General features: G+C 48.3%; 2 protein-coding genes across 7 annotated transcripts in view; both read right to left on the bottom strand.

Annotated features, from left to right (window-relative positions):
• NDRG3 (NDRG family member 3) overlaps positions 1-17516 on the bottom strand; it is a 94839-nt gene extending 77323 nt beyond the window's left edge. For 2 of the 6 annotated variants that reach the window (XM_055265158.2, XM_055265161.2), the window contains exon 1: positions 17393-17516. The gene's annotated coding sequence lies outside the window, so the exon portion shown is untranslated. Of the gene's footprint in view, positions 1-15767; positions 15966-16840 lie in introns of all 6 variants that reach the window. The other 4 variants (XM_063633792.1, XM_055265162.2, XM_063633793.1 and 1 more) reach the window with 3 other exon arrangements.
• Positions 17517-22861: 5345 nt separating this feature from the next.
• LOC129474176 (E3 ubiquitin-protein ligase RNF181-like) lies at positions 22862-23694 on the bottom strand. The gene has a single exon (XM_055265179.2). The coding sequence runs from the start codon at positions 23666-23668 to the stop codon at positions 23192-23194; it is 477 nt and encodes a 158-aa protein (XP_055121154.1). The 5' UTR covers positions 23669-23694; the 3' UTR covers positions 22862-23191.
• Positions 23695-26994: the final 3300 nt, after the last annotated feature.

Raw genomic sequence — 26994 nt, 5'->3', positions numbered from 1 at the left:
GTAACTGGGACTACAGGCACCTGCCACAACGCCCGGCTAATTTTTTTGTATTTTTAGTAGAGACGGGGTTTCACTGTGTTAGCCAGGATGGTCTCGATCTCCTGACCTCGTGATCCACCCGCCTCGGCCTCCCAAAGTGCTGGGATTACAGGTGTGAGCCACTGCGCTCAGCCAGGGAAAGGATTTTAAAACCTTTGCTTTTCCCATTACAGGTTGAGCATCCCAAATTCAAAAATCTGAAATCCAGAATGCTCCAATGGATGCCTAGAAGAAGTGACAAAGGACAGATGGATGGATAGATGGATGGACGGGTGGATGGATACATGGACACATACATACATAAACAAGCTCCAGTGGGCATCTCCCTTGAACATCAAGTCTATGCTCAAAAAGATTGGGGTTTTGGAGCATTTCAGATTTCACATTTTCAGATTTGGGATGCTTAAACAGTAAGTATAATGCAAATATTGCAAAATCAGAAAAAATCCAAAATCTGAAACACTTCTGGTTCAAGGCATTTTGCTTTTTTTGTTTTTTTGGGGGGGGGAGGTTTTGAGAAAGAGTCTCACTCTGTCACCCAGGCTGGAGTGCAGTGGCTCGATCTCGGCTCACTGCAACCTCCACCTCCTGGCTCAAGCGATTCTCCTGCCTCCATCTCCCAAGTAGCTGGGACTACAGGTGCCACCATGCCCAGCTAATTTTTGTATTTTTAGTAGAGACAAGGTTTCACCATGTTGGCCAGGCTGGTCTCGAACTCCTGACCTCAGGTGATCCGCCGACCTCAGCCTCCCAAAGTGCTGGGATTACAGGCGTAAGCCACTGCACCCAGGCTGTTCAAGGCATTTTGGATAAGGGATACTCAACTCATATACCATAATGTCTGCGCCAGGCCCCATCTACGGATTGTAGGACCCTGAGCAAGTTTTTTCCTCTTTACCCAGCTTGTGGCACCTCCTTGAGGTAACAGAAGCCTAAAACAATCCTATACATACCAACAATGACTCAGACACCTTAGAAATGAAGCTCTGAGTCATCACACCAGGACAAGAGCCCTCACTATCTCAGTAGTTATAACACTAAGGGCATAGAGGATGTGGAATGAGTAGAGAAAAGAGAAATGAAGTTCCAGCTATTACTTGGCAAACAGTTTCTGAGGCAAGGGCTATTTCTTGCTTGTTAGAACAGCGAGCCTCAAAATCTATCACCTGGGAATCTTGCTTAGGATCTCAGATATGATCAGTTTTAAGTGATGAGAGTCTAACATGTGACCTCATCACGGAGGAGAGGTGGAGATAATCTGAGGTGAGAAGATGAACTGAAAGCCTTCATTATTATTAGCAACAATCTTTTTTTTTTTTTGAGAGAGAGTTTGGCTCTGTCACCCAGGCTAGATTGCAGTGGCACAATCTCGGCTACCTGCAACCTCTGTCTTCCAGGCTAAAGCCATTCTCTCACCTCATCCTTCCAAGTAGCTGGGACCACAGGCACATGCAACCACGCCCAGCTAATTTTTGTACGTTTTGTAGTGTCAGGGTTTCACTTTGTTGCCCAGGCTGGTCTCTAACTCCTGAGCTCAAGCGATCCACCCATGTCAGCCTCCCAAAGTGCTGGGATTACAGGCATGAGCCACCATGCCCAGCCAATTAGCAACAATCTTCAATAGAGATCAGTGAGGATGGGGTAAAGGAAGACTCCATTAATTTGATTTTGTCCTGCCTTCTTCCAAAATTTCAGTAAACTAGATGGAACTTTTATTTTTTATTTTTAAATGTTTTGGGGGCCGGAAACGGTGGCTCACGCCTGTAATCCCAGCGCTTTCGGAGGCCGAGGCGGGCGGATCACCTGAGGTCAGGAGTTTGAGACCAGCCTGGCCAACGTGGTGAAACCTGGTGTCTACCAAAAATACAAAAATTAGCCAGACATGATGGCGCGTGCCTGTAATCTCAGCTACTCGGGAAGCAGAAGCAGGAGACTCACTTGAACCTGGGAGGCGGCGGTTGCAGTGAGGTGAGATTGTGCCACTGCACTGCAGCCCAGGCGACAGAGCGAGACTCTGTCTCAAAATAAAAAAAAATTAAAAGAAAATTTTTTTTTGTAGACAGCGTCTTGCTCTGTCACTCAGGCTGGAGTGCAGTGGCACCATCTTAGCTCACTGTAACCTTGAATTCCAATGGTCAAGCAATCCTCCCGCCTCAGCCTCCCAAAGAGCTAAGGACTACAGACATATACCACTATGCCTGGCTAATTTTTGTTTTTTGGTAGAAACAGGTCTTACTATGTTGCCCAGGCTAAGATGCGATTTTTTAAAGACTCAGCAGGTCCGATCAACTAAAATGTGAATATACTGGAGAAACAAAACAGTTTGCAGAAACCTCGCTGAATGGTAACAAAGGTCTGTCAGGCTCCTGAAATTACAAAATGTGAAAAAAAAAAAAAAAAAAGGAGGGGGAGCTCTGGGATATAAAGTTGGTAAAAATAGCACAAGGTTGGACAGGGCACAGTGGCTCATGCCTATAATCCTAGCACTGTGGGAGGCCGAAATGGGAGAATTATTTGAGGCCAGGAGTTCGAGACCAGCCTGGCCAATATGGTAAAACCCTGTCACTATTAACCATACAAAAATTAGCCAGGCGTGGTGGTAATTCCAGCTACTTGGGAGGCTGAGGCATGAGAATCACTTAAAACTGGGAGGAGGAGGTTGGAGTGAGCCAAGATCGCGCCACTGCACTCTAGCCTGGGCAACAGAGGGAGATGCTGTCAAAAAAAGAAAGAAAAAAAGTAGAACAAGGTCAGAGAAGAGTTAGATTTTGCCAAAGTTTTCAGTTGGGGAGATAAAAGAATTATGGCACAATGAATGGAAATTAGTGAGCTGAGAAAAAGTAACAGAGAAACTGATTTGTTAAAAAGAAAATCAATTTCAGTCAGGAATCCAAGAGAGACCCAAGCACAGGTGGGAGTGAGAATGAGTGAGGTAAGCCTCCAAACGACCACCAAACCAGAGATAAGGAGGTCTGTAGGCCTGGGCTCTTCTGAAGGACAACTCATTGATGGAAAAGAAAGAACCAGTAAGAGACAAAGAAAAAATGTTCAGAGATGCTAGAGGAAAGGCAGAAATACAATGTCAAAGAATTCAAGGGAGAAGAGAGATTTACACAAAAGTGGAGGAAAACTGTCAAATGCTGAAGAAAAAAGGAGGAGGATGAAGACTATGAAAGGGCCATTAACTTTGGACAGTAAAAGTCAGTGGTGTTAAAATCTAGGAAAAATGAAGTTCAGTTCTCCATGCTGAAAAGCCCATGACTATGTACATCACTTTTTAGAAATATAAAATTAGGCTGGGTGCAGCGGCTCACACCTGTAATCCCAGCACTTTGGGAGGCCGAGCGGGTGGATCACGAGGTCAGGAGATCAAGACCATCCTGGCTAACATGGTGAAACCCCGTCTCTACTAAAAAAATACAAAAAAATTAGCTGGGCATGGTGGCGGGCACCTGTAGTCCCAGCTACTCAGGAGGCTGAGGCAGGAGAATGGCATAAATCCAGGAGGCAGAGTGAGCCGAGATCGCACCACTGTGCTCCGGCCTGGGCGACAAAGCAACACTCCGTCTCAAAAAAAAGAAAGAAAAGAAAAGAAATATAGAAATTAGTTGGCATAGTGGATCAAATCTGTAATCCCAGCACTTTGGGAGGTGGGAGGATCACTTGAGTCCAGGAGTTCAAGACCAGCCTGAGCAACACAGTGAGACCCCATCTCTACAAAAAAATTAAACAATTAGCAGGGTGTGATGGTATGTGTCTGTAGTATCAGCCACTCAGGAGGCTGAGGTGGGAGGATCGCCTGAACCCAGGAGGTTGAGGCTGCAGCGAGCCATGACTGCACCACTGCAGTCCAGCCTGGGCAACAGAGTGAGACCCTGTCTCAAAATAAATAAATAAATAATAGAAATATGGAAACTAACATTTCTGAATTGAAATGCAAGCAAAAATGTCACCAGGAATCCAGGAGAGACACACACTGGGAGGGGCTTTAAAAGATCAACAAGATCAGTGACTTACAAGTTTTACAGCAAAACTCCGAAATAGAAAACAGAAAACATGTAGAGGCTTTGGCTGAAGTGGTGGTGAGACCACTAGGGCTCTGCAGAACACAGTTTAAAGCATGATAATACAGAGTGCAATCCTTTGTTCACTCAGAGAAAAGACACCCAGAGATGCATGGATTCTTCCAGTAATGGAAAGAGCCCGTAAGCACATCAGATGTGGATTCTAAACCTAAATGGGCCCCTACATAGCTCAGTGGCGCTGAGCAAAGCATTTTCCCTTTCTGGGCCTCAGTTACCCCATCTGTCAAGGGAAAAGATTGGGCAGGATGACCTTTTTGAGTCCCTGACAGGGCTGGCATTCTGTGATCCTGAAGCTCCCTGTAAAAGTAGTACTTCACATTCTTCCCCACCAGCATGAGCCTTACTACAATCCTAAGCATTTCCCCACGTATTAGCCTAGTGAGGGTCAACCGCTTGCTGGAGGGCACTCAGCAAATAAGCAGGAGGGTACACTTGGCCTGACCCTGGGGACATGAGGGTCTCAGCTTGTATCTCATTCTGCACTGTGTCCATTTAGTCAGATGAAGCTCACTGAGATTTCAAGCACTTAAAAACATTGCTTTGGCCAGGCGAGGTGGCTCACGCCTCTAATCTAGCATTTTGGGAGGCCAAGGAGGGTGGATTGCTTGAGCCCAGGAGTTTGAGATCAGCCCAGGCAACATGGCGAGACCCTGTGTCTATAAAAAATATAAAAATTAGCCGGGTGTGATGACGTGTGCCTGTAGTCCCAGCTAGTCAGGAGGCTGAGGTGGGAAGACTGCTTGAGCCCAGAAGGTGAAGGCTGCAGTAAACTGAGATTAAAACACTGCACTCCAGCCTGGGTGATGAAACAATCCTGTCTCGAAAAAAAAAAAAATAAATATATACATATATATATATATATATATATATAAATTTCTTTGTTAGTTTAATAAAGACAATAAGAACAATAAGAAAGTTACTGGCTTTTGAAACTACAAGCTGTCTTGTTTTATAGCTTTTTCCCATAACCATGTTTGGCCTTTGTCAGGCCTTGCCAGGATGTGCTAACACCAGGCCGCTAGCTAGTATTCTACGGGCGAAGTGAATCACTTTTGATTTTGGCAAGATTGCAGACAGACAACCAAAACAGAATGAAGGTATGGCCGGGCGCGGTGGCTCACACCTGTAATCCCAGCACTTTGGGAGGCCAAGGCGGGCAGATCACGAGGTCAAGAGATCGAGACCATCCTGGCCAACATGGTGAAACCTCATCTCTACTAAATATACAAAAAATTAGCCGGGCGAGGTAGCGGGTGCCTGTAGTCCAGCTACTCGGGAGGCTGAGGCAGGAGAATGGCGTGAACCTGGGAGGCGGAGCTTGCAGTGAGCCGAGATCGCGCCACTACACTCTAGCCTGGGTGACAGAGTGAGACTCCATCTCAAAAAAAAAAAAACAAAAAACAAACAAACAAACAAAAACCACAGAATGAAGGCAACAAACAAAGGAGGCATACTGGAGAGAATAACCTGGAAGGGGTCAGCTGGAGCAGTGCTGAAGCAGTTATGGTTAGAAAGCCACAGGAAGTGGCCACAGGACTGGCTGGGAAGGCAGTCAGCAGAGCTCCTAAGCAAACAGATTCATATCCTCTCTCTTTATACCTTTGAACAGTGGCTATACGAGTAATCATTACAGCACTTTCCAATTTACAGAGCACCTTCACATTTAACATCTCACTGGATTATCATGATGGTACCGTGAGCTAAAACACTGAGGCACTGGCATCATGGCTACTACAGACATGAAGAAACTGAGCCTTAAAGAGGTGACATGGCTAGGCACGGTGGCTCATGCCTGTAATCCCAGCACTTTGGGAGGCCAAGGCAGGCAGATCACCTTTGCAGTGAGCCGAGATCGTGCCACTGCACTCCAGCCTGAGTGACAGAGCAAGACTCCATCTCAAAAAAAAAAAAAGAGGTGACATGGATTGATCAAAATACCACAACTAATAAATGGCACAGCTGGAATTGAAACCCAGGTCTTCTGATCCCAAATGCTCACTTTATGCCCTAAATCACACTTTCTCCCAAGTCATCACAGATGAAAAGACCGAGAGTGAAAAGAAGAGAAATTCAGAATTGAGAAGACTGCCTCACCACACCCACTCCACACTGAACATGTCTTTATCTCTGCTTAAGCAGTTAGGATTAGGCCACAGGCTCTACGATTAAGCCCTGATATGTAGTGAATAAAAAGAAAGCACAGATGGAGGACTGGAATTAGTCTTTACCCATTAATTCAATTAAATAGGGGAGATAAGGTCTATAAACAAATTGTTACAGTTCAAGGCAGTATACATATAAGCTTATGAACTGGACAGACTCAAAGGTAGTTTCTCAACCTTGGCACAACTGACATTTTAGGCCAGATGATTCTTTGTTGTGGGAGGTCTGTCCTGTGCATTGCAGAATGTGTAGCAGCATCCCTGGCCTCCAATACTAGATGACAGTGGCACACTCCCCCAACAGTTGTGACAACCAAACATGTCTCCAGATAATGCCAAATGTCCTCTTTGGGGCAAAATCACTCCCAACGGAGAACTACTGCTCTAAGGGTTACAAAGGTTTAGGGCATAATTGAGTCAATGCAGCTTGTGGGTGCTGGGAAGAAGTTTCATGGAGGAGGTAATATCTGAACTGCACCTTGAGAAATAGATAAAATTCCTGTAGATGAGAATAAGAATAAAAGAAGAAATTCCAGAAAGGGAGGATAACTTAAAGGCAAGGAGATGAGAAAGCACAAGGTCTGCTGGAAATAGGAAATATGGGTAAAAATGATAGCTGGAGGCTGGCCATGGATAGCTATCCATCAACTAATATTTACAAGATACACATACATAATGAAACAGCCAACAATACACCACATCACACGTTTAACAGTATACAAGTCACCTCAGTGGCACACGTTGAGCATCTCTAATCTGAAAATCCAAAATCCGAAATGCTTCAAAATCCAAAACTTTCTGAGCACTGACATGACGCTCAAACTAAATGCTCATTGGAGCACTCGGATTTCAGATTTTCAGATTGATGCTCAACTGGTAAGTATAATTCAGATATTCCAAAATTGGACAAAATCCGAAACCTGAAACACTTCTGGTCCCAAGCATTTTGGATAAGGGATACTCAACCTGTATTTCCATGTGTCCCACTCTCTGAAGGATTGAATGCTGCTTGAGTTATCACATTTACATTGCAGCTAGTGTTTGGAACATACACTCAGAGCTAATGAAGCTCAAAACCAATGCAGAGGCAGGAGAAATAACTAAGGACTAGGATGGTCAGGAGTTTCCCAAGGGAGGGGAGAATGATGGGCCCTAAAGGGATATGTTTTGAACAGCGGAAGGGAGGAGAGACATTACAGGTGAGGACATCAGGGTTGGGAAAGAAGGAATTAAAGACAATACATTCAGGCAGGGCACCTGTAATCCCAGCACTTTGGAAGGCTGAGGTGGGAGGATCACCTGAGGTCAGAAGTTCAAGATCAGCCTGGCCAACAAAGTGAAACCCCATTTCTACTAATAATACAAAAATTAGCTGAGCATGATGGCGCATGCCTTAATCCCAGCTCGGGAGGCTGAGGCTTGAACCCAGGGGGTGGAGGTTGCAGTGAGCCAAGATTGCACCATTGCACTCCAGCCTGGGCGGCAGAGCGAGGCTCTGTCTCAAAAAAAAAAAAAAAAAAAAAGACAATACATTCAGGAGACACCAAGAAGAACAATATAGCTGGGAAAGAAGACAAGCTGCAGAAGTAGGCTAGGTCAGAATGCAGAGCACCCGAGCTGGACTTTACTACACAGGCAACCCCTGAAGGTTTCTGAGGAGCAGAATGACACAGAAGCTTAACTTTTTTCAGTTGTTTAAAACTTGGTCATGTTGTCCAAGTAGTTATCTTAGCTACACTTAAACCTGGGAAGCAGTGAAGATTACCAACGACTCAGCCCCAACCTTAAAGATCCAATTTAATTGGGCTAACATAGGGCCTGAGTATTGTTTTTAAAGTTTCACAGGTAATTCTTACATGCAGCCAGGGCTAAGAACCACTGGTTTACAGTAACGCCCTCATTCTCCAACGAGAAAAGAGGCCCAGAAAATTTAAGTGATTTCTGAATTCACACAGCCAGCTAGGTGTGGAGCTGGAACTAGCATGGAACTAGCTCAGCTCTGAAAGAGATCCCAGAGTACTGGGCTAAATTCCATACTTCAGTCTAGAAGATGCACAATTATCTGATGACTTGGCTCTTAAGTTTCCTCAGGGTTAAACGCTGAATTAATCTAATCATGAAACTATTGACTTAAACATCCCTTCAAGTGTCTACGGTAATGGTTGTTGGTTCTATTGCTGTCTCCTGGGGGCCCTTAGGAAAGCAAAGGATCTCAGGGGACTCCCCCAGGAAGCCAGATAAACAAGCCAAACCACCCAGCTCCATGGAAGACTTTTAAAAATACAGCTGAGATTTTTCACTGCATAAAGGAAAGTCTGGGTACCTCTTCGCCAGAAGAAACTCTCTCAGAGATGCTATCCCCCCATCTCCATAAGCTAAGGGGTGGGGAAGGATCAAAGGCAGCTACTTAAGTAGCTCATATGCTCACAGATCCTCACTATAACAGGAAGTACCCCTGCTCATCCTCAGGCCTAGATAAGGGCCATTCACACCCCTCATATTTTCCTGAAAGGAAAAGGGCAGCAACCCCTGCAATAGGCCCACCTTCCTGTTGTGTCACTTCTGGGTTCTGGCAGCAGGTGGTAAATGAGAGGTTTGTAGAGACTGCCAAGCTGGGAATCTGAGTCTGTCCTATATATTAATTCTATCCATTCCAGGGTCCTGGTATAAATAACTGCTAGAAAAAAGCAAGACCCATCCAGGATCCTTCTTTTTAATCCCAGACACCCATCGGCCAGCGGAATCATACTAAAGTAACTCTAAAAGCAGAAGCAAAACCCCCTGCCTTCCACTCCTGAAGAAGGCAACTCGGGACACGAGGAAAGCTACCACCAGCAAAGCCCTGGGGTGTGCTCTTAGATGGCTCCGGGTTCCTGCCAACTGTAAGGCGGAATCCCTGAAAACAATTTGTACTTTAAGGCAGCCTGAGTGAGGTAAAGGACAAACAAGAGCCCTAAAATGCAGTATATAATACTCATACGAGCCAAATTTATTGAGCGCTTACACTATGCCAGGTACCGTGATAAGCGCTTTATCGATTCATTATTTCATTGTGCTTCCCAACATATTTAGTTAGGTATTGTAATCCACCCCATTTTACAGATGAAGAAACTGAAGCTCGGACGGGGTATTGTAATTTGCCAAAGGTCACACAGCTGGAAAGCAGCAGAGCAAGGATTTGAACCTGAGCAATCTGCATCCTGACCTCTATAACCAATTTTCCCCACTTGATGCCATCTGATCATTAATCCTTCTAATGCATATTCTCAGGTTAGGTTACTGGAGCTTACCAGGATGTTACTATAAAATAATTCTGAAAATTGGCTGGGCGCAGTGGCTCATGCCTGTAATGCTAGCACTTTGAGAGGCTGAGGTGGGCGGAGTTTGAGACCAGCCTGGCCAACATGGTGAAACTCACCTCCACCAAAAATACAAAAAATTTGCCACGCGTGGTGGCAGCCACCTGTAGTCTCAGCTACTCAGGAGGCTGAGGCATGAGAACTGCTTGAACCTAGGGGGTGGAGGTTGCAGTGAGCTGAGATTGTGCCACCCCACTCCAGCCTGGTGACAGAGCAAGACTCTGTCTCGAAAAAAAAAAAAAAAAATTCTGAACATTGAAAAGCCCCATATAAAATTTAGGCATTATTATCATTACTACTTTAATGTGAGACTTGTACTTACCTGGGGGTATTGGAAATGCAATATAACCTGTGGACTAATCATCCAAAGTTATATTTTAGTGAACACCCTGGTTAAAACCATCCCAACAAAATGACTTAAAAGCAACACTTTCTCCTAGCACTTTGGGAGGCCAAGGCAGGAGTTCGAGACCAGCCTGGGCAACATGACGAAACCCCGTCTCTACTAAAAATACAAAAATTAGCCTGGCGTGGTGGTGGGTACCTATAATCCCAGCTACACGAGAGGCTGAGGCAGGAGAATTGCTTGAATCCGGGAGACGGAGGTTGCAGTGAGCCGAGATCACACCACTTCACCACTTCACTCTAGACTGGGCAAAAGAGCAAAACTCCTTTGCAAAAAAAAAAAAAAAAAAGAAAAAAGAAAAAAAAGGCAACACTTTCAAAAGTTAAAAAATGGGGCTAGGCATAGTGGCTCACACCACTGTGGGAGGTCAGGGTGGGCGAATCACTTGAGGTGAGGAGTTTGAGACCAGCCAACATGGCCAACATGATGAAACCCCATCTCTACTAAAAATACAAAAATTAGTCAGGTGTGGTGGCATGCACCTGTAATCCCAGCTACTCGGGAGGCTGAGGCAGGAGAATTGCTTGAACCTGGGAGACAGAGGCTGCAGTGAACTGAGATCATGCCACTGCACTCCAGCCTGGACCACAGAGTAAAAACCTGTCTCAAAAAAAAAAAAAAAAAAAAAAAGAACCAGCCAGAGTGGCTCATGCCTGTAATCCCAGCACTTTGGGAGGCCGAGGCGGGTGGATCACCTGAGGTCAGGAGTTCAAGACCAGTCTGGCCAACATGGTGAAACCCCATCTCTACTAAAAATACAAAAATTAGCCAGGGGTGATGGTGTGCACCTGTAATCCCAGCTACTTCCCAGCTACTCAGGAGGCTGAGGCAGGAGAATTGCTTGAACTCGGGAGGCAGAGGCTGTAGTAAGCCGAGATCCTGCCACTGCACTCCAGCCTGGGTGACAAAACGAGACCCCATTTCAAAAAAAAAAAAAAAAAAAAAGCAGGTCGGGCACAGTGGCTCATGCCTGTAATCCCAGCACTTTGGGAGGCCGAGGCTGGCGGATCACGAGGTCAGGAGATCGAGACCATGGTGAAACCCCATCTCTACTAAGAATACAAAAAATTAGCCAGGCGCGGTGGCAGGCGCCTGTAGTCCCAGCTACTCGGGAGGCTGAGGCAGGAGAATGGCGTGAACCTGGGAGGCAGAGCTTGCAGTGAGCTGAGATCACGCCACTGCACCCCAGCCTGGATGACAGAGCGAGACTCCATCTCAAAAAAAAAAAAAAACAAAAAACTGCAAAACTTACAATAGAAAAACCTAATAAGTAATAAAATTAAGTATAAAGAGTGGCTATATCCAGAATTTTACTTGATCAATTGAAAACCCCAGACTGTAGACCATGGGCCCTTTTAGTTAATAGGGGGATTAGCATCAAATGCTATAACTAAAGCCTGGTGGAAACCACCACTGTATTTAGAAAATTAATTTTCATTTACTATATTAAATCTCTAGGGAAGATAAAAAGTGGCACCTCCACACAAAAAGACTCCATATAACACATTATTCCCAAATCCAGGGAGGACACCAGCTCCATATCAATAACATTAATTAATGTTTGCCACTGTAATTAGTGTTCATAAAGAATTAAATTCAGAATGCAAAGAAGCTGGATTCCTCCAAAGTGCACCCTATTCGGCCATCAACAATTTTTTTTTTTTTTTTTGAGACGGAATCTCGCTCTGTCACCCAGGCTGGAGTGCAATGGTGTGATCTCGGCTCACCACAACCTCTGCCTCCCCAGTTCAAGCGATTCTCCTGCCTCAGCCTCCCGAGTAGCTGGGACTACAGATGCGTGCCACCATACCCGGCTAATTTTTGTATTTTTAGTAGAGACAGTTTGCCATGTTGGCCAGGCTGGTCTTGAAGTCCTGACCTCGTGATCTGCCCACCTTGGCCTCCTAAAGTGCTGGGATTACAGGCGTGAGCCACCATGCCTGGGCAACAAATTTTTATTTGCAACTGATAAAATGTCAAATTCTGTCATGTACTATAAGACACATCACAGAAATTTGAGTGGAGTACTAGCCCTTTCACTGAAGAGATAAAATCAGAAGACATAATACTACCCATTTTTGTATAACATGTAAAACACCCTTCATGTATCAGTTAATTTCACATGAATGAGAGAGCAATTAATTGTAGGTAAATATTATACATTAGTTTTACAGAATTAGCACAGTGATTTTTAAAAATTCATTTACCAAAGAAAGCCCTGAAACCTGGTAAATATCCATAATCAAGCTAGCTAAGTTTTTGTGTGCTATTTTCAAGTGCTATTAAAAAAGAAAGGTGTGGGGGGGGCATCTTTTAGAAGAAACAATTTGACATCCAGTTCTGCAGTAAACCCAAAATGTTATCAATCTTTGCACTTGAAAGTACTTTTTGATGCACCCCTTCCTTTCACCATTCCTATCCAGGCTTGTCCGTTTTCTTCCAGAATCTCCCATTTGGCCTTTTTTTCTTTCCTTCTGTCTTCACTTCTTACCTGGATTTGTTCATTCATTCATCATTTACTAAGTGCCTATTATCAGCCAAGCACAGAGCTAGACCCTGGTCCCTGCTCTCAGGAAGCTTACATGATACTAAGTAAAGCTGTTATCTGCCCATCTCAATCACCATCACCAGCCTGCAAGCTTTAGCAAAGGCTTTGTATTTCCAGAAGCTAGCAGCATCTGGCATATAGCAGACACTCTAAAAATGTTTGTTGGATGACACTAGATTACTTTAGCAAGCTCTTTTTTTAATCCATAAATATTTTACTATATATCTTCAAAAAAGATTCTTATTTTTCTTTCATTTTTAAAACACAAAAACATTATGTGCACAATGCAAAAATAATACAGAAAGGTAAAAAAGTAAATTCCCCAAGCGTCTCAATCCCACCCCCGGAAGTGAGGACCATTAGAGCTTGGTATATATCTTTCCAGAACTCTCCTATGTCAGTATACCCCCACACCTGACACACATGCACTTTTTTGAAACAAGTTATTTGACAGTTTCTAACTCTAGCTGCTCAACCTTCTAATCAAGTGGTTCTCAAAGTGTGATCCTTAGACTAGCAGCATCAGCATCATCTGGGAACTTGTTAGAACTGCAAATTCTCGGATTCCACTCCAGAGCTAACGAATCAGAAACTCTGAAGGTCGAGCCCAGGAATATGGGTTTTAATAAGCTCTCCAGGTGATGCTGGTGCACACTAAAGGTTGAGAACCACTGCTCTAAGCCAGCCAAGCCAATTTTTTTACTGTCCGTTAAACATGGCAGGCATTGCTATCTTGTCTGTTTTATCAGCCCCTGATTGAAAATGTTTTCCTGTCCTTTTGATTAATTCTGACCCTATCCACCTGTCAAAGCCCAGAAAGTCAAAACCCAAAGTGGTCTCACCACATCTCATACTGATCCTTCTTGCCCCCTTTCCCCAGCTCCCATGATACAGCTAGTCCCTCTACCATACAATTTAACAATATATATATGCTGACTTCAACATTAGAGAACAGTGCTTTACTCTTCCCCAACAGACCATAGCCTCCTTGAAGACATGAATCATGTTTTTGTATGTCTTCTCCCACCCCTGTTCTAAGCACATAAATAGAATCTTAATAGAGTTGCTAGTTAATGTCTTTAAGGATGAATTCACTGAGAAGAAATACTGATAAACCTTTAGTGGCTAAAAAGTCTGGAATTTCAAGTCGTAGCTAGTTCTGCGACCTTGGACAAGTTCAATTCTCAAGGTGGCCCCGCCACCTTTCTTTCTTAATAGTGCTTGAAAATAGCACACAAAAACTTAGCTAGCTTGATTATGGATATTTACCAGGTTTCAGGGCTTTCTTTGGTAAATGAATTTTTAAAAATCACAGTGCTAAGTGAGAAGGATGGACTTAATGACTCAGTGCTCCATTTCATCCTGAATAACATACAATTTAATGAAACACCCCATGTAGGAATATCTTATTCCATTATAGTCTAATATTGCTTTGCTTGTAACATTAATATGGGAATGTTTAGACTTGATTTTAGTACAGTTAGAGACAATGTTTCCCAATTAGCTAGTAAGCTCTCTCAACAGGAACCTGTTTGATTCAACTGTGAATTTTCCACCATATCCGGCGCCATACATCCATGCCTTACCCCTAGTCAATACATTTACAGAAAATTATTTGGAAAAACTCTTTAAGAAGCTTCATTTAAATAAAGAATCTATGCACATATCTGCTGCCTCCCAAAGGACCCTTTTGAATATTATTATAAATACCATGTAATGATATACACTAAAAATTGTGATTACTTTGATACAAGCAGGGGCAATCAGCCACAGAAGGCAAAAGAATGTAAAAATGGATTTCTCATGCATTTAGGGACAGACTAAAGGGGTATAAGCCTCAGACTATCCTACTGCAACATGCAAATGAAAACTACCCTGTACATCGAAATAGCATATACCAACTCCACTGTTGGGGATAAACAGGCATTTTTCCCTGCTCAGAAGTAACAATTTAGAATAAAACAAAAGCAGCCGGGCTCGGAGGCTCATGCCTGTAATCCCACCACTTTGGGAGGCGGCGGCAGGCGGATCACCTGAGGTCAGGAGTTCAAGACCAGCTTGGCTAACATGGTGAAAACCCATCTCTACTAAAAATACAAAAAATAGCTGGGCATGGTGGCGGGCGCCTGTAATTCCAGCTACTTGGGTGGCTGAGGCAGGAAAATCGCTTGAACCCAGGAGGCCGAGGCTGCAGTGAGCCGAAATTGAGCCACTGCACTCCAGCCTGGGTAACAAGAGCGAAACTCCGTTTCAAAAAAAAAAAAAAAAAAAAAAGAATAAAAGCAGTTCGGCCGGGCTTGGTGGCTCACGCCTGTAATCCCAGCACTATGCGAGGCTGAGGCGGGTGGATCACGAGGTCAGGAGATCGAGACCATCCTGGCTAACAACGGTGAAATCCCGTCTCTACTAAAAAAATACAAAAAAATTAGCCGGGCGTGGTGGCGGGCGCCTGTAGTCCCAGCTACTCGGGAGGCTGAGGCAGGAGAATGGCGTGAATCCGGGAGGCGGAGCTTGCAGTGAGCCGAGATGGCGCCACTGCACTCCAGCCTGGGCAACAGAGCGAGACTCCGTCTCAACAAACAAACAAAAAAAAAACAAAAAACAAAAGCAGCTCAATCGTGAGTGCACGTTCGAGTAACAAAAACAAGATTTTTTTTTTTTTTTTGAGACGGAGTCTCGCTCTGTTGCCCAGGCTGGAGTGCAGTGGCACGATCTCGGCTCACTACAAGCTCCACCTCCAGGGTTCACGACATTCTCCTGCCTCAGCCTCCCGAGTAGCTGGGACTACAGGCGCCCACCACCACACCGGGCTAATTTTCTGTTATTTTTTAGTAGAGACGGGGTTTCCCCGTGTTAGCCAGGATGGTCTCCATCTCCTGACCTCGTGATCCACCCACCTCCGCCTCCCAAAGTGCTGGGATTACAGGCGTGAGCCACAGCACCAGGTCCATAAACAGGCTTTTTGATGCAAGACTCTTATATGCAAGTTTTCAAAAACAACAGGGTGGATGGAGGCCTTTGAGTGGTAAATGGTGATGACAAGTTGAATCTGAGGGAAGGGACAAGCAAAGAGAAACTGAAGGGCAGGAAGGAGGAACAGAAGGCCAGCAGAAGAACACCACACTTTGAGTAATGAAAAGGGACGGTGGAAATTCACTGACTACTTACCAAGGATCTACTGTGAGCCAGGCATCTGGAGCTGCAAAGATGGACCATGCCCTCAAGGGGCTAGAAGTCCGCAGGGTAAGACTGAGGCTAAGACCCTGTTTTGTGAACGTGTGATTCTAACTGGGAAAATCAAGCAGGGAAGGCTTCACAGAGAAGGTGGTGATTTAGTGGAGCCTTTGAAATGTGGAGGAGGATTTGCTAAGGGAGAAAAACGACAGTTTGAGCTAGTTATTTTGGGGGAGAAACATTCACATATTTTTATAGCTGTTCATTTGGAACTTTAAATCATGGGAGGCTTCTTAAATTCAGCACCACTCTATCAATGTTCTCTTTCTCTTCTTACTTTATCTTAAATACTGAAATGTTCAAGCCCAACCTTGGGGCAAAGCCAGAAAGCCCCGGACAGAAAGCCCCGGAATGAGGTGAGTGCTAGCCAAATCTGCTCTGTCACTTCCAAGTCCAGCCCGCCCAGCTAGCCCAGTCAGCCCAGTCCTGCTCTCTTGGCTGGAACGGAAGGCTAATAATATCCCCTGAGGGCCAGGGTAAGGGGGGGCGCTGTGGGGGGGGGGGGGTCTGGATGCCAGCAGGCAAGGATCACTCTTGTTCTGTCAGTAAGCCACCAAAGGAAAGCTACCCTGCCTCCTAAGCCATGGGGCTCCTAGTCTACCTGTGATAGGGAGGCCAGCTCTGCAGGAAGAAAAAAAAGGCTTCATGACAAGGAAGGGGGAAGCATTTGGACTGGGAAGTGCAGAGGTGGTTATGCGAGGTTATCTTAATAAAATGCTTAGCAAGATCCCTGGCACACAGCGAGCGTTGGAAGAACGTTAGCTCTTATATTAATAACACTATTATTATTACAGTAACACCTCAATTGTACTCCGACAACAAGAAAATCTTTCTCGTGCAGCCTACTTTTATGACGTTCGAGAGCAACTTCAGAGACAAGTGATTTCAAAATGTTTTCAAAGGTACGAGATCAAATTCCAACCGCACTGGCCTGAGAGCCCGAGACCCTGAGTTGAGAGGTGACCCTGCCACTTGTCAGCTGCGTGACCTTGGGCATGGCACTTCACCTTTCCGTGCCTCAGTTTCCTCGGCTGTTAAGTGGGGCTAAGAAGCCTCTCCCCGATAGGGTAGTCATAGGGTCCCGTTAGAGGATGCCTTCTGCTGCTCTGGGGCCGGACGGATGCAAGGGCTGCTCACGGCCCCTCTTCCAAGCATCTGGGCTCTTGGAGCGGGCGAGGTAGATGGATGAGCAACCCCAAGGCCCACCAAGCTCTGCCGCCTGCAGAGCCAGAGCGAGAGAAGGGTTCGTGCCTGCGGGGGGGCGTCCCTGTGACCCAGGGTGTTGAGCCCGGAGGGAGGCTCTCTTGCTGCCCGCACGCTGTCGCCGGCGGGCTGGGCGCGGGGAGCGGCCGAGGAAAGCCGGGCTGACCTGAGTCCGGCGGGCGGGCGGGCGGGGCGGGGCAGAGGGCCCCGGGGGCACGGGGGAGGCAGGCAGCATAGGCCCCCAAGGGCCTCGCCATGCCGCGGAGATGATGCGGGGAATGAGCAGGGCAAAGCAGCGACGCCCCCGAATGCGGCGCCGCGCGCCCCCCGCGGGCCGGGCGGAGGCGCTCACTCACCTGCGGCGCGGGCACCCGCCGTCAGTACAGCAGCAGCAGCAGCGGCGGCGGCGGCGAGGGGGCGGGGGAGGTGCTGCGGCCCGCGCAGGCGCGCTGAGGACGCCAGGGCAGCGCATGCGTGCTGTGCCCGTCCACCTCGGGAACTACCGAGAAGATGGTGGTTGAGCCAGGAGAGGCCGGCGGCGCCATCTTTGATGTAGTTTTTCTTGCTGCGGAGTTTCCTCAGAGAAGAAATCTCAGATTTTGGAGGTACTGGGCGGGAGGGCCATCGAGCGCTGCGTCTGGAGCGCTTCCCTCAGTTCCCTGAGTCGCATCCTTATGAAGCCGCTAAGAGCTCTTGCAGGGTATGGCATCCTCCTTTTAAGGTGACCTAGAGCCATACCCAAGGTCACAGGGCGCCTAGCACAGTGCTCGGCACGTGGAAAGAGCTTAGTAAATTTTTGGTGAATGAACATAGTAATTTAAGAACAAGAGTCCAAGACTCAGGGCTCCGAATTATCAGTCCTCCATTGTATCACCCCTTTTACAACCGTCAGCCAAATCAGCTAAATCAGCTACTTTCTTGAATGCAACATTAGAGATGGAATTTTTTTTCCCAGAATGATTGCAGATATTAAACTTAATGACCCAACAATTTAACACCAAAATGTACAGGACACACTCTCTTCCTCTATTTATTATCTATTATTTCTTTAGCATTAAGTACCACTGACTAAAAGTTTTGTTTTGTTTTGTTTTTTGAGAGGGAGTCTCGCTCTGTCGCCAGGCTGGAGTGCACTAGCGCGATCTCGGCTCACTGCAACCTCCGCCTCCTGGGTTCAGGCGATTCTCCTGCCTCAGCCTCCCGAGTAGCTGGGACTATAGGCGTGTGCCACCAGGCCTGGCTAATTTTTCTATTATTAGTAGAGACGGGTTTTCACCGTGTTGGCCAGGATGGTCTCGATCTCTTGACCTCGTGATCTGCCCGCCTCGGCCTCCCAAAGTGCTGGGATTACAGGTGTGTGAGCCACCGCGCCCTTTTAACCCGAGCCAGTGTCGCCATCTCGGCTCAGGTTCCCAAGTCCCTCAGCCTCCCAAGTAGCTGGGACTACAGGTGCGCACCACCATGCCTGGGTAATTTTTGTATTTTTTTTTTTTTTTTTAATAGAGATGGGGTTTCACCATGTTGGCCAAGCTGGTCTCAAACTCCTGACCTCAAGTAATCCACCCACTTCAGCCTCCCTAAGTGCTGAGATTACAGGTGTGAGCCACCACGCCCGGCCACTTAAAGCATATTCTTTTAATTAAGGCAAACTGAACAAATAAATATTAGCAAACATCTCAGAGGGTAGCAATAATATTGTTATTCATCAAGCACAATTGTTTTTATTTATTTATTTATTTATTTATTTATTTTATTAATTTTTGCATACAAAAACAATAAACATTTTCTAAAAATACATACAAACAAAAAGATGCGTATCAAACATATTAGGAAGGTTGCACATGGGAAGTCGGGGAATAGAAATGGGGGGTGGGAGTTAAAATAAATGAGAGAGGGACTTTATATGGATCAGTGATAATAACTCAATCCTCTATTTGACAAAGAAGAGGGAGAAGGAAGAGGAAGAAAAAGAAAGTGGGATAAAGGATCAGAAAGGGAAGAAAATAGAAAAAATTAGAATATGACTCCAGGGTAGACCTGTTTTGTTGTCACTGAGTTGGTTGGTTGGTTTGTCTGTTGTATTCTTCATGTTTCGCCAAGTTGGCCAGACTGGTCTCGAACTCCTAGCCCGAAGTGATCAACCCGCCTCGCCCCCCAGAGTGCCGGGACCACAGGCGTGAGCCACCACGTCCAGCCCCCACATTGCTTCTGGCCTCCGTGGTAGACCTCCCATACGGAGCGGCCAGGCAGAGGAGCTCCTCACTTCTACCCAGACACAGGGCGGCCGGGCAGAGGAGCTCCTCACTTCCCAGACGGAGTGGCCAGGCAGAGACGCTCCTCACTTCTTCCCAGACGATAGGTGACCGGGCAGAGGCGCTCCTCACTTCCCAGACGATGGGTGGCCGGGCAGAGGCGCTCCTCACTTCCCAGACGATGGGTGGCCGGGCAGAGGCGCTCCTCACCTCCCAGACGATGGGTGGCCGGGCAGAGGCACTCCTCACTTCCCAGATGGGGCAGCCGGGCAGAGGCTCTCCTCACTTTCCAGATGATGGGTGGCCGGGCAGAGGCGCTCCTCACCTCCCAGACGATGGGTGGCCGGGCAGAGGCGCTCCTCACCTCCCAGACAATGGGTGGCCGGGCAGAGGCGCTCCTCACCTCCCAGACGGGGCGGCCGGGCAGAGGCGCTCCTCACTTCCTCCCGGACGGGGCGGCCGGGCAGAGGCGCTCCTCACTTCTTCCCGGACGGGGCGGCCGGGCAGAGGCGCTCCTCACTTCCTCCCGGATGGGGCGGCCGGGCAGAGGCGCTCCTCACCTCCCAGACGATGGGTGGCCGGGCAGAGGCGCTCCTCACTTTCCAGACGATGGGTGGCCGGGCAGAGGCGCTCCTCACCTCCCAGACGGGGCGGCCGGGCAGAGGCGCTCCTCACCTCCCAGACGGGGCGGCCGGGCAGAGGCGCTCCTCACCTCCCAGACGATGGGTGGCCGGGCAGAGGCGCTCCTCACCTCCCAGACGATGGGTGGCCGGGCAGAGGCGCTCCTCACCTCCCAGACGATGGGTGGCCGGGCAGAGGCGCTCCTCACCTCCCAGACGATGGGAGGCCGGGCAGAGGCGCTCCTCACCTCCCAGACGGGGCGGCCGGGCAGAGGCGCTCCTCACTTCTTCCCGGACGGGGCGCCCGGGCAGAGGCGCTCCTCATTTCTTCTGGGACGGGGCAGCCGGGCAGAGGCGCTCCTCACCTCCCAGACGATGGGTGGCCGGGCAGAGGCGCTCCTCACCTCCCAGACGATGGGTGGCCGGGCAGAGGCGCTCCTCACCTCCCAGACGATGGGTGGCCGGGCAGAGGCGCTCCTCACTTCCCAGACGGTGGGTGGCCGGGCAGAGGCGCTCCTCACTTCCCAGACGGTGGGTGGCCGGGCAGAGGCGCTCCTCACTTCCCAGACGGTGGGTGGCCGGGCAGAGGCGCTCCTCACTTCCCAGACGGGGCGCCCGGGCAGAGGCGCTCCTCATTTCTTCCGGGACGGGGCGGCCGGGCAGAGGCGCTCCTCACTTCCCAGACGGGGCAGCCGGGCAGAGGCGCTCCTCACTTCCCAGACGGGGCAGCCGGGCAGAGGCGCTCCTCACCTCCCAGACGGGGCGGCCGGGCAGAGGCGCTCCTCACCTCCCAGACGGTGGGCGGCCGGGCAGAGGCGCTCCTCACCTCCCAGACGGTGGGCGGCCGGGCAGAGGCGCTCCTCACTTCCCAGACGGTGGGTGGCCGGGCAGAGGCGCTCCTCACTTCCCAGACGGTGGGTGGCCGGGCAGAGGCGCTCCTCACTTCCCAGACGGTGGGTGGCCGGGCAGAGGCGCTCCTCACTTCCCAGACGGTGGGTGGCCGGGCAGAGGCGCTCCTCACCTCCCAGACGGGGCGGCCGGGCAGAGGCGCTCCTCACCTCCCAGACGGTGGGCGGCCGGGCAGAGGCGCTCCTCACCTCCCAGACGGTGGGCGGCCGGGCAGAGGCGCTCCTCACCTCCCAGACGGTGGGCGGCCGGGCAGAGGCGCTCCTCACCTCCCAGACGGTGGGCGGCCGGGCAGAGGCGCTCCTCACTTCCCAGACGGTGGGTGGCCGGGCAGAGGCGCTCCTCACTTCCCAGACGGGGCGGCCGGGCAGAGGCGCTCCTCACTTCCCAGACGGTGGGTGGCCGGGCAGAGGCGCTCCTCACTTCCCAGACGGGGCGGCCGGGCAGAGGCGCTCCTCACTTCCCAGACGGTGGGTGGCCGGGCAGAGGCGCTCCTCACTTCCCAGACGGGGCGGCCGGGCAGAGGCGCTCCCCACCTCCCAGATGGGGCGGCGGCCGGGCAGGGGCTGCAATCCCAGCACCCTGGTAGGCCAAGGCAGGCGGCTGGGGGGCGGAGGCTGCCGCGAGGCCAGACCACGCCACCGCACTCCAGCCTGGGCAACACCGAGCACTGGGTGAGCGAGACTCCGTCTGTAGTTCCAGTAGCTCGGGAGGCTGAGGCGGGCAGAGCACTCGGCGTGAGGAGCTGGCGACCAGCGTGCCCAAGATGGCGAACGCGTGCCTGCAGCGAAAGGAGAAAAGGCAGGCAGCGGTGGCGCGCGCCGGCAGACCCAGGCAGTCCGCGGCGCGGGCAGCAGCAAGCCGAGTAGATTGCAGCCTGGGCCCGAGAGGGAAAAGAAGAAAGAAAGAAAGAAAGGAAGAAAGGAAGAAAGGAAGGAAGGAAGGAAGGAAGGAAGGCCATCAAGGAAGGAAGGAAGGAAGGCCATCAAGCACAATTCTTGAACCAAATTTAGTTGGAGAGAAAACTAACATTAATTGAGCACAGCCATTTATTTTATGGTTTATGTTTGTTAACATTTACTGAATTCAAATTAGTTCTAGTTCACCATCCACTATTTATCCATATGTCCTTGGTTAGACAATTAAGTCTCTCCACGCCTCTGCATGCCCGAGTTCCTCATCTATGTCACACACCCAGAAATAGAAGTTACAAGGTTGTGGCAAAGACTGAATGATAATATGCATGTAAAATGCTTAGAGCTCAGTAAGTATTATTTTTCTTTGTTCTATTTTACTTTTGAAGACACAAAACATACTTCTTGAGTTTGAAGAAATCCTTATAAGCAAAAAATGCAATACAATGTAATAAACAAAATGGGGGAGGGTATAATCATCTTTAGAGAGATAATCTATCCCCATTTTACAGATGAGGAAATTGAGGATAAAATGAAAATTCACGGCCGGGCGCAGTGGCTCACGCCTGTAATCCCAGCAGTTTGGGAGGCTGAGGCGGGCAGATCATGAGGTCAGGAGATTGAGACCATCCTGGCTAACAAGGTGAAACTCTGTCTTTACTAAAAATACAAAAATTAGCTGGGCATAGTGGCTGGCGCCTGTAGTCTCAGCTACTCGGGAGGCTGAGGCAGGAGAATGGTGTGAACCTGGGAGGCAGAGCTTGCAGTGAGCCGAGATTGCGCTGCGGCACTCCAGCCTGGGCAACAGAGCGAGACTCTTGTCTCAAAAAAAAGAAAAAGAAAAAAGAAAATTCACTCCAACTCTCTCCATTATACTACTTCGTTTATGAAAGTGTAGGCAATTAAGAGCATTTCTCTGATTCTTGAGATACAGATAGATAGACATAGAGATAGATATAGACGAGGGTCTCACCATGTTGCTCAGGCTGGTCTAGAACTCTTGGACTCAAGCAGCCCTCCTGCCTAGGCCTCCCAAAGTTCTGGGATTACAGGCATGAGCCACTGTGTCCTGCCCTGCTCTGATTCTTAAATGTTGGATTTCCATGAGACCATCCAAACTTTCCCTTCTTGCTCTACTGTGGACTATATCATTCATTCTCAAGTCATCAAGAACTAGACATCAGCAACTCTCAAATGTTATTTCCAGTCTAGACTTCTCCACCCAGTTCTCCACCTGTGTTATTTGACAGACCAGTTGATTTCTCCATTTGGTATCCCAAATAGAACAAGCTTTCCCATCTCTAATTGCTCCATCATCTACCCACTGTTCAAGCTTTACCTCCTGCAGCATACTGATACTGCTAAACTTTTATATTATTTAATTCTTTTTTTTTTTTTTTTGTGGGTAAAGAAACCTTTAATGAGGATTCAAGGTTAATAAGGAAGACGCAGAGGGCCAGCACTCAGCCCCAACCTCCTCGCGTGTACATGGCTCCATGGAGGTTCTCCAGTCGGTGTTGCTGCTGCTGTTTTCGAGATTTATCTCTTCTGTGCTCCTCGTAAGTGTCATCATCAGTGGGCAGCTCATGGCGGCACAAGGGACAGGAATTTGTCTTGCTTAGCCAGGGCAGAATGCAGCTGGAATGGAAAAGGTGATGGCAAGGCATCTCAATGGCAGTCTCCTCCTCCTCAAATTCCAAAAGACACATGGGGCACTTGAGCTCAGCCTGAGTGCCTCTGATGACTGTCCTGGGGAGGTTCTCAACCACAGTCTTGGCAGCTGGTGGAGGCAGGTGGTGATCCCAATCTACTACCAACCCCAAGTCTTCAAAGTCCATCCTATTGAAAAGTGACCTTGCGAGCTCCAGCAGCATGTTGGTTTGCGTCTCCTGCTCAGGGTCCGACGGCTTGCAGTCGTGTTCGTCAAAATAGGACACCATGGCTGCCCCTATTATTTAATTCTTATAGCATCCCTGTGATATAGGTTCTATAATTCTCTCAACCTTCGAGATAAGAGATTAAATAAATTTCTCAGTCACAGTTAATAAATGGCAGAGTTAGGGTTTTTTTTTTTGAGACGGAGTCTTGCTCTGTTGCCCAGACTGGAGTGCAGTGGCACAATCTCGGCTCACTACAACCTTCACCCCCTCCCAGGTTCCAGCAATTCTCCCACCTCAGCCTTCTGAGTAGTTGGGATTACAGACACCTGCCATTATGCTCGGCTAATTTTTGTATTTTTGTAGAGATGGGGTTTCACCATGTTGGCCAGGCTAGTCTTGAACTCCTGACCTCAGGTGATCCACCCACCTCAGCCTCTCAAAGTGCTGGGATTACAGGCGTGAGCCACCATGCCCGGCTAGAGTTAGGTTTTTAACACGTAGGTTACATGCCTATGTTCCAGACACTGTGGGCAACACGAGCAGTCCCACCCCACTCATCCACTGCCAACACCCAGCACAAGCTCTCATTTCTCTCCTAGACTCCTGCAATAACCTAACTGGTCTTTCACACCCACACCTTGCTATCTTTTCCCCACACCGCAACTAGAGTAATCTTCTAAAAATAAAGTTCTGATCTTCTCGCCCTTTCTTGAAGCCTTCTATTGACTTTCAATTATACTTGTCTCAGACCAGTCTTCTACTGGTGCCCAGCACTCCTGCTTTATTCTTTTTTTTTTTAAAGTCTCCCAGCATGCTCCACTCTCCTCCTGAAGCCTTTGAAAATTGCTTCTCCTTTTGCCTGAAATACTTGCCCCATTTAACTCCTTCATCTTTCCCAAGTCAGCTAAAATATCTCTTCTGCAGTTTTCTCTTGTTCCCTGTATCGTCAGCAAACTGAGCATCATGACAGAGAAACCATGTGTTTTTGCTCTTTGCTCCCTCCTCCAATCCTAGAACTGTGTGTGGCATATGGTGGGTACTCGGTAAATATATAAAGGAATAAAGAACAAATGTAGGTCAAAGCAAGGAGATGTCATTTCTCATTAACTGGCATTTGCACCAAGGTTTAAGACTTAAGATTATGACTGGGTATTTAACTGAAATGAGATTTGTCCCTTTAGTGGGATCAGAGAATAAGAAACATTTTATTTTGGCTGAGCACAGTGGCTCACACTTGTAATCTCAGCTTTTTGGGAGGCTGAGGTGGGTGTATAACTTGAGTCCAGTTTGAGACCAGCCTGGGCAACATGGAGAAACCACATTCCTACAAAAGTACAAAAGTTAGGCCAGGCGCGGTGGCTCACAGCTGTAATCCCAGCACTTTAGGAGGCTAAGTTGGGTGGATCACCTAAGGTCAGAAGTTCAAGACCAGCGGGCCAACATGGTGAAACCCCACCTCTACTAAAAATACAAAAATTAGCCAGGTGTGGTGGTGCGTGTGTGGAATCCTAGCTACTCGCAAGGCTGAGGCAGGAGAATCACTTAAACCCAGGAGGCGGAAGTTGCAGTGAGCCGAGATGGCACCACTGCACTCCAGCCTGGGCAACAGAGGGAGACTCTGTCTCAAACAAAACAAAAATTAGTCAGATGTGATGGTGCACACCTGTAGTCCCAGCTGTTTGGGAGGCTGAGGTGGAAGAATTGCTTGAGCTCAGGAGGTTGAGGGTCCAGTGAACCGTGAGCATGCCATGGCACTACTGCCTGGATTTATTTATTTAGTTAGCTTGTTTTTGAGCCAGGGTCTTGCTGTTGTCTAGGCTGGAGTGCAGAGGCACAATCATAGCTCGCTGCAGCCTTGAACTCCCGAGCTCAAGGGATCTTCCCGCCTCAGCCTCCTGAGTAGCTGGGACTACAGGCATGAGGACTACAGGCATACACCATCAAATTTAAAAAAAATTTTTAATTTTTTGTAGGGACAGGGGTCTCACCATCTTGCCTAGGCTGATCTTGAACTCCTAGCCTCAAGTGATCTTTCCACTTCAGCCTCCCAAAATGCTGGATTACAGGTGTGAGCCACCATGCCTGGCCAGAATAAGAAACATAAGTAATAAATTAGATAGTGGGTTTTTGTGTGTGTGTATGGCTTTTTAAAAATTTTTTAAATTTTGAGATAGGGTCTCACACTGTTGCCCAGGCTGGAATGTAGTTCTGTGATCATGTCTTGCTGCAGGCTTGGCCTTCCAGGCTCAATTGATCCTCTCATGTCAGCCTCCCAAGTAGCTGGAAATACAGGTATGCACCACCACTCTCAGCTAATTTTTGTATTTTTTGTAGACAGAGTTTTGGCATGCTGCCCATGGCTGGTCTCAGACTCCCAGGCTCAAGTGACCACTCACCTCAGCCTCCCAAAGTGCCTGGCCTAGTTGGTGTTCTACTGGTAATTAATGCAGAGGTATATCTCAGCACTACTGTTTACTTCAGCATCTTGGCAAAGAATCCGATTTTCTGTTAAACCCTCCTAGTTTTTTTTTTGTTTTTTTTTTTGAGATGGAGTCTTGCCTTTCGCCCAGGAAAAAGCACTGCCCAGGAGTGAATGGCACTATCTCAGCTCACGGCAAGCTCTGCCTCCTGGGTTCAAGTGATTCTCCTGCCTCAGGCTCCCAAGTAGCTGGGATTACAGGTGTGTGCCACCATACCCGGCTATTTTTTTATAGCTATGGGGATTTACCACGTTGGCCAGGGTGGTCTCGAACTCCTGACCTCAAGTGATCCACCTACCTCGGCCTCCCAAAGTGCTGGGATTACAGGTGTGAGCCACCATGCCCAGCCCTCGCTCTTTTTTTTTTTTTTTTTGAGACAGAGTCTCACTCTGTCGCCCAGGCTGGAGTACAATGGCACGATCTTGGCTTACTGCAACCTCTGTCTCCCGGGTTCAAGCAATTCTTCTGCCTCAGCCTCCCAAGTAGCTGGGATTACAGGCACGCACCAACACGCCTGGCTAATTTCTGTATTTTTAATAGAGACGGTGTTTCACTATGTTGGTCAGGCTAGACTTGAACTCCTCACCTCATGATCTGCCCACCCTAGCCTCCCAGCCTCCCAAAGTGCTGGGATTACAGGTGTGAGCCACCGTGCCCTGCCCTCCCTGTCTTTTTTTTTTTCTGAGACGGAGTCTCGCTCTTCCGCCCAGGCTGGAGTGCAGTGGTGCAATCTTGGCTCACTGCAACTGCTACCTCCCAGGTTCAAGCAATACTCCTGCCTCAGCCTCCTGAGTAGCTGGAACTACAAGTGCACGCCACCACGCCCGGCTAATTTTTTGTATTTTTAGTAGAGACAGGGTTTCACCGTATTGCCCAGGCTGGTCATGACCTCCTGAGCTCAGGCAA

Source organism: Symphalangus syndactylus, chromosome 24 (assembly GCF_028878055.3).
Source record: "Symphalangus syndactylus isolate Jambi chromosome 24, NHGRI_mSymSyn1-v2.1_pri, whole genome shotgun sequence".
NCBI classification, from domain to species: Eukaryota; Metazoa; Chordata; class Mammalia; order Primates; family Hylobatidae; genus Symphalangus; species Symphalangus syndactylus.
Note: the sequence above shows the minus strand (reverse complement) of the source record. Positions and strands in the feature narration are given on the sequence as shown.

What these genes read in the sequence shown, in the direction of transcription:
- LOC129474176 (XM_055265179.2), bottom strand. Translation starts at nt 23,668, where the DNA reads ATGGTGTCCTATTTTGACGAACACGACTGCAAGCCGTCGGACCCTGAG.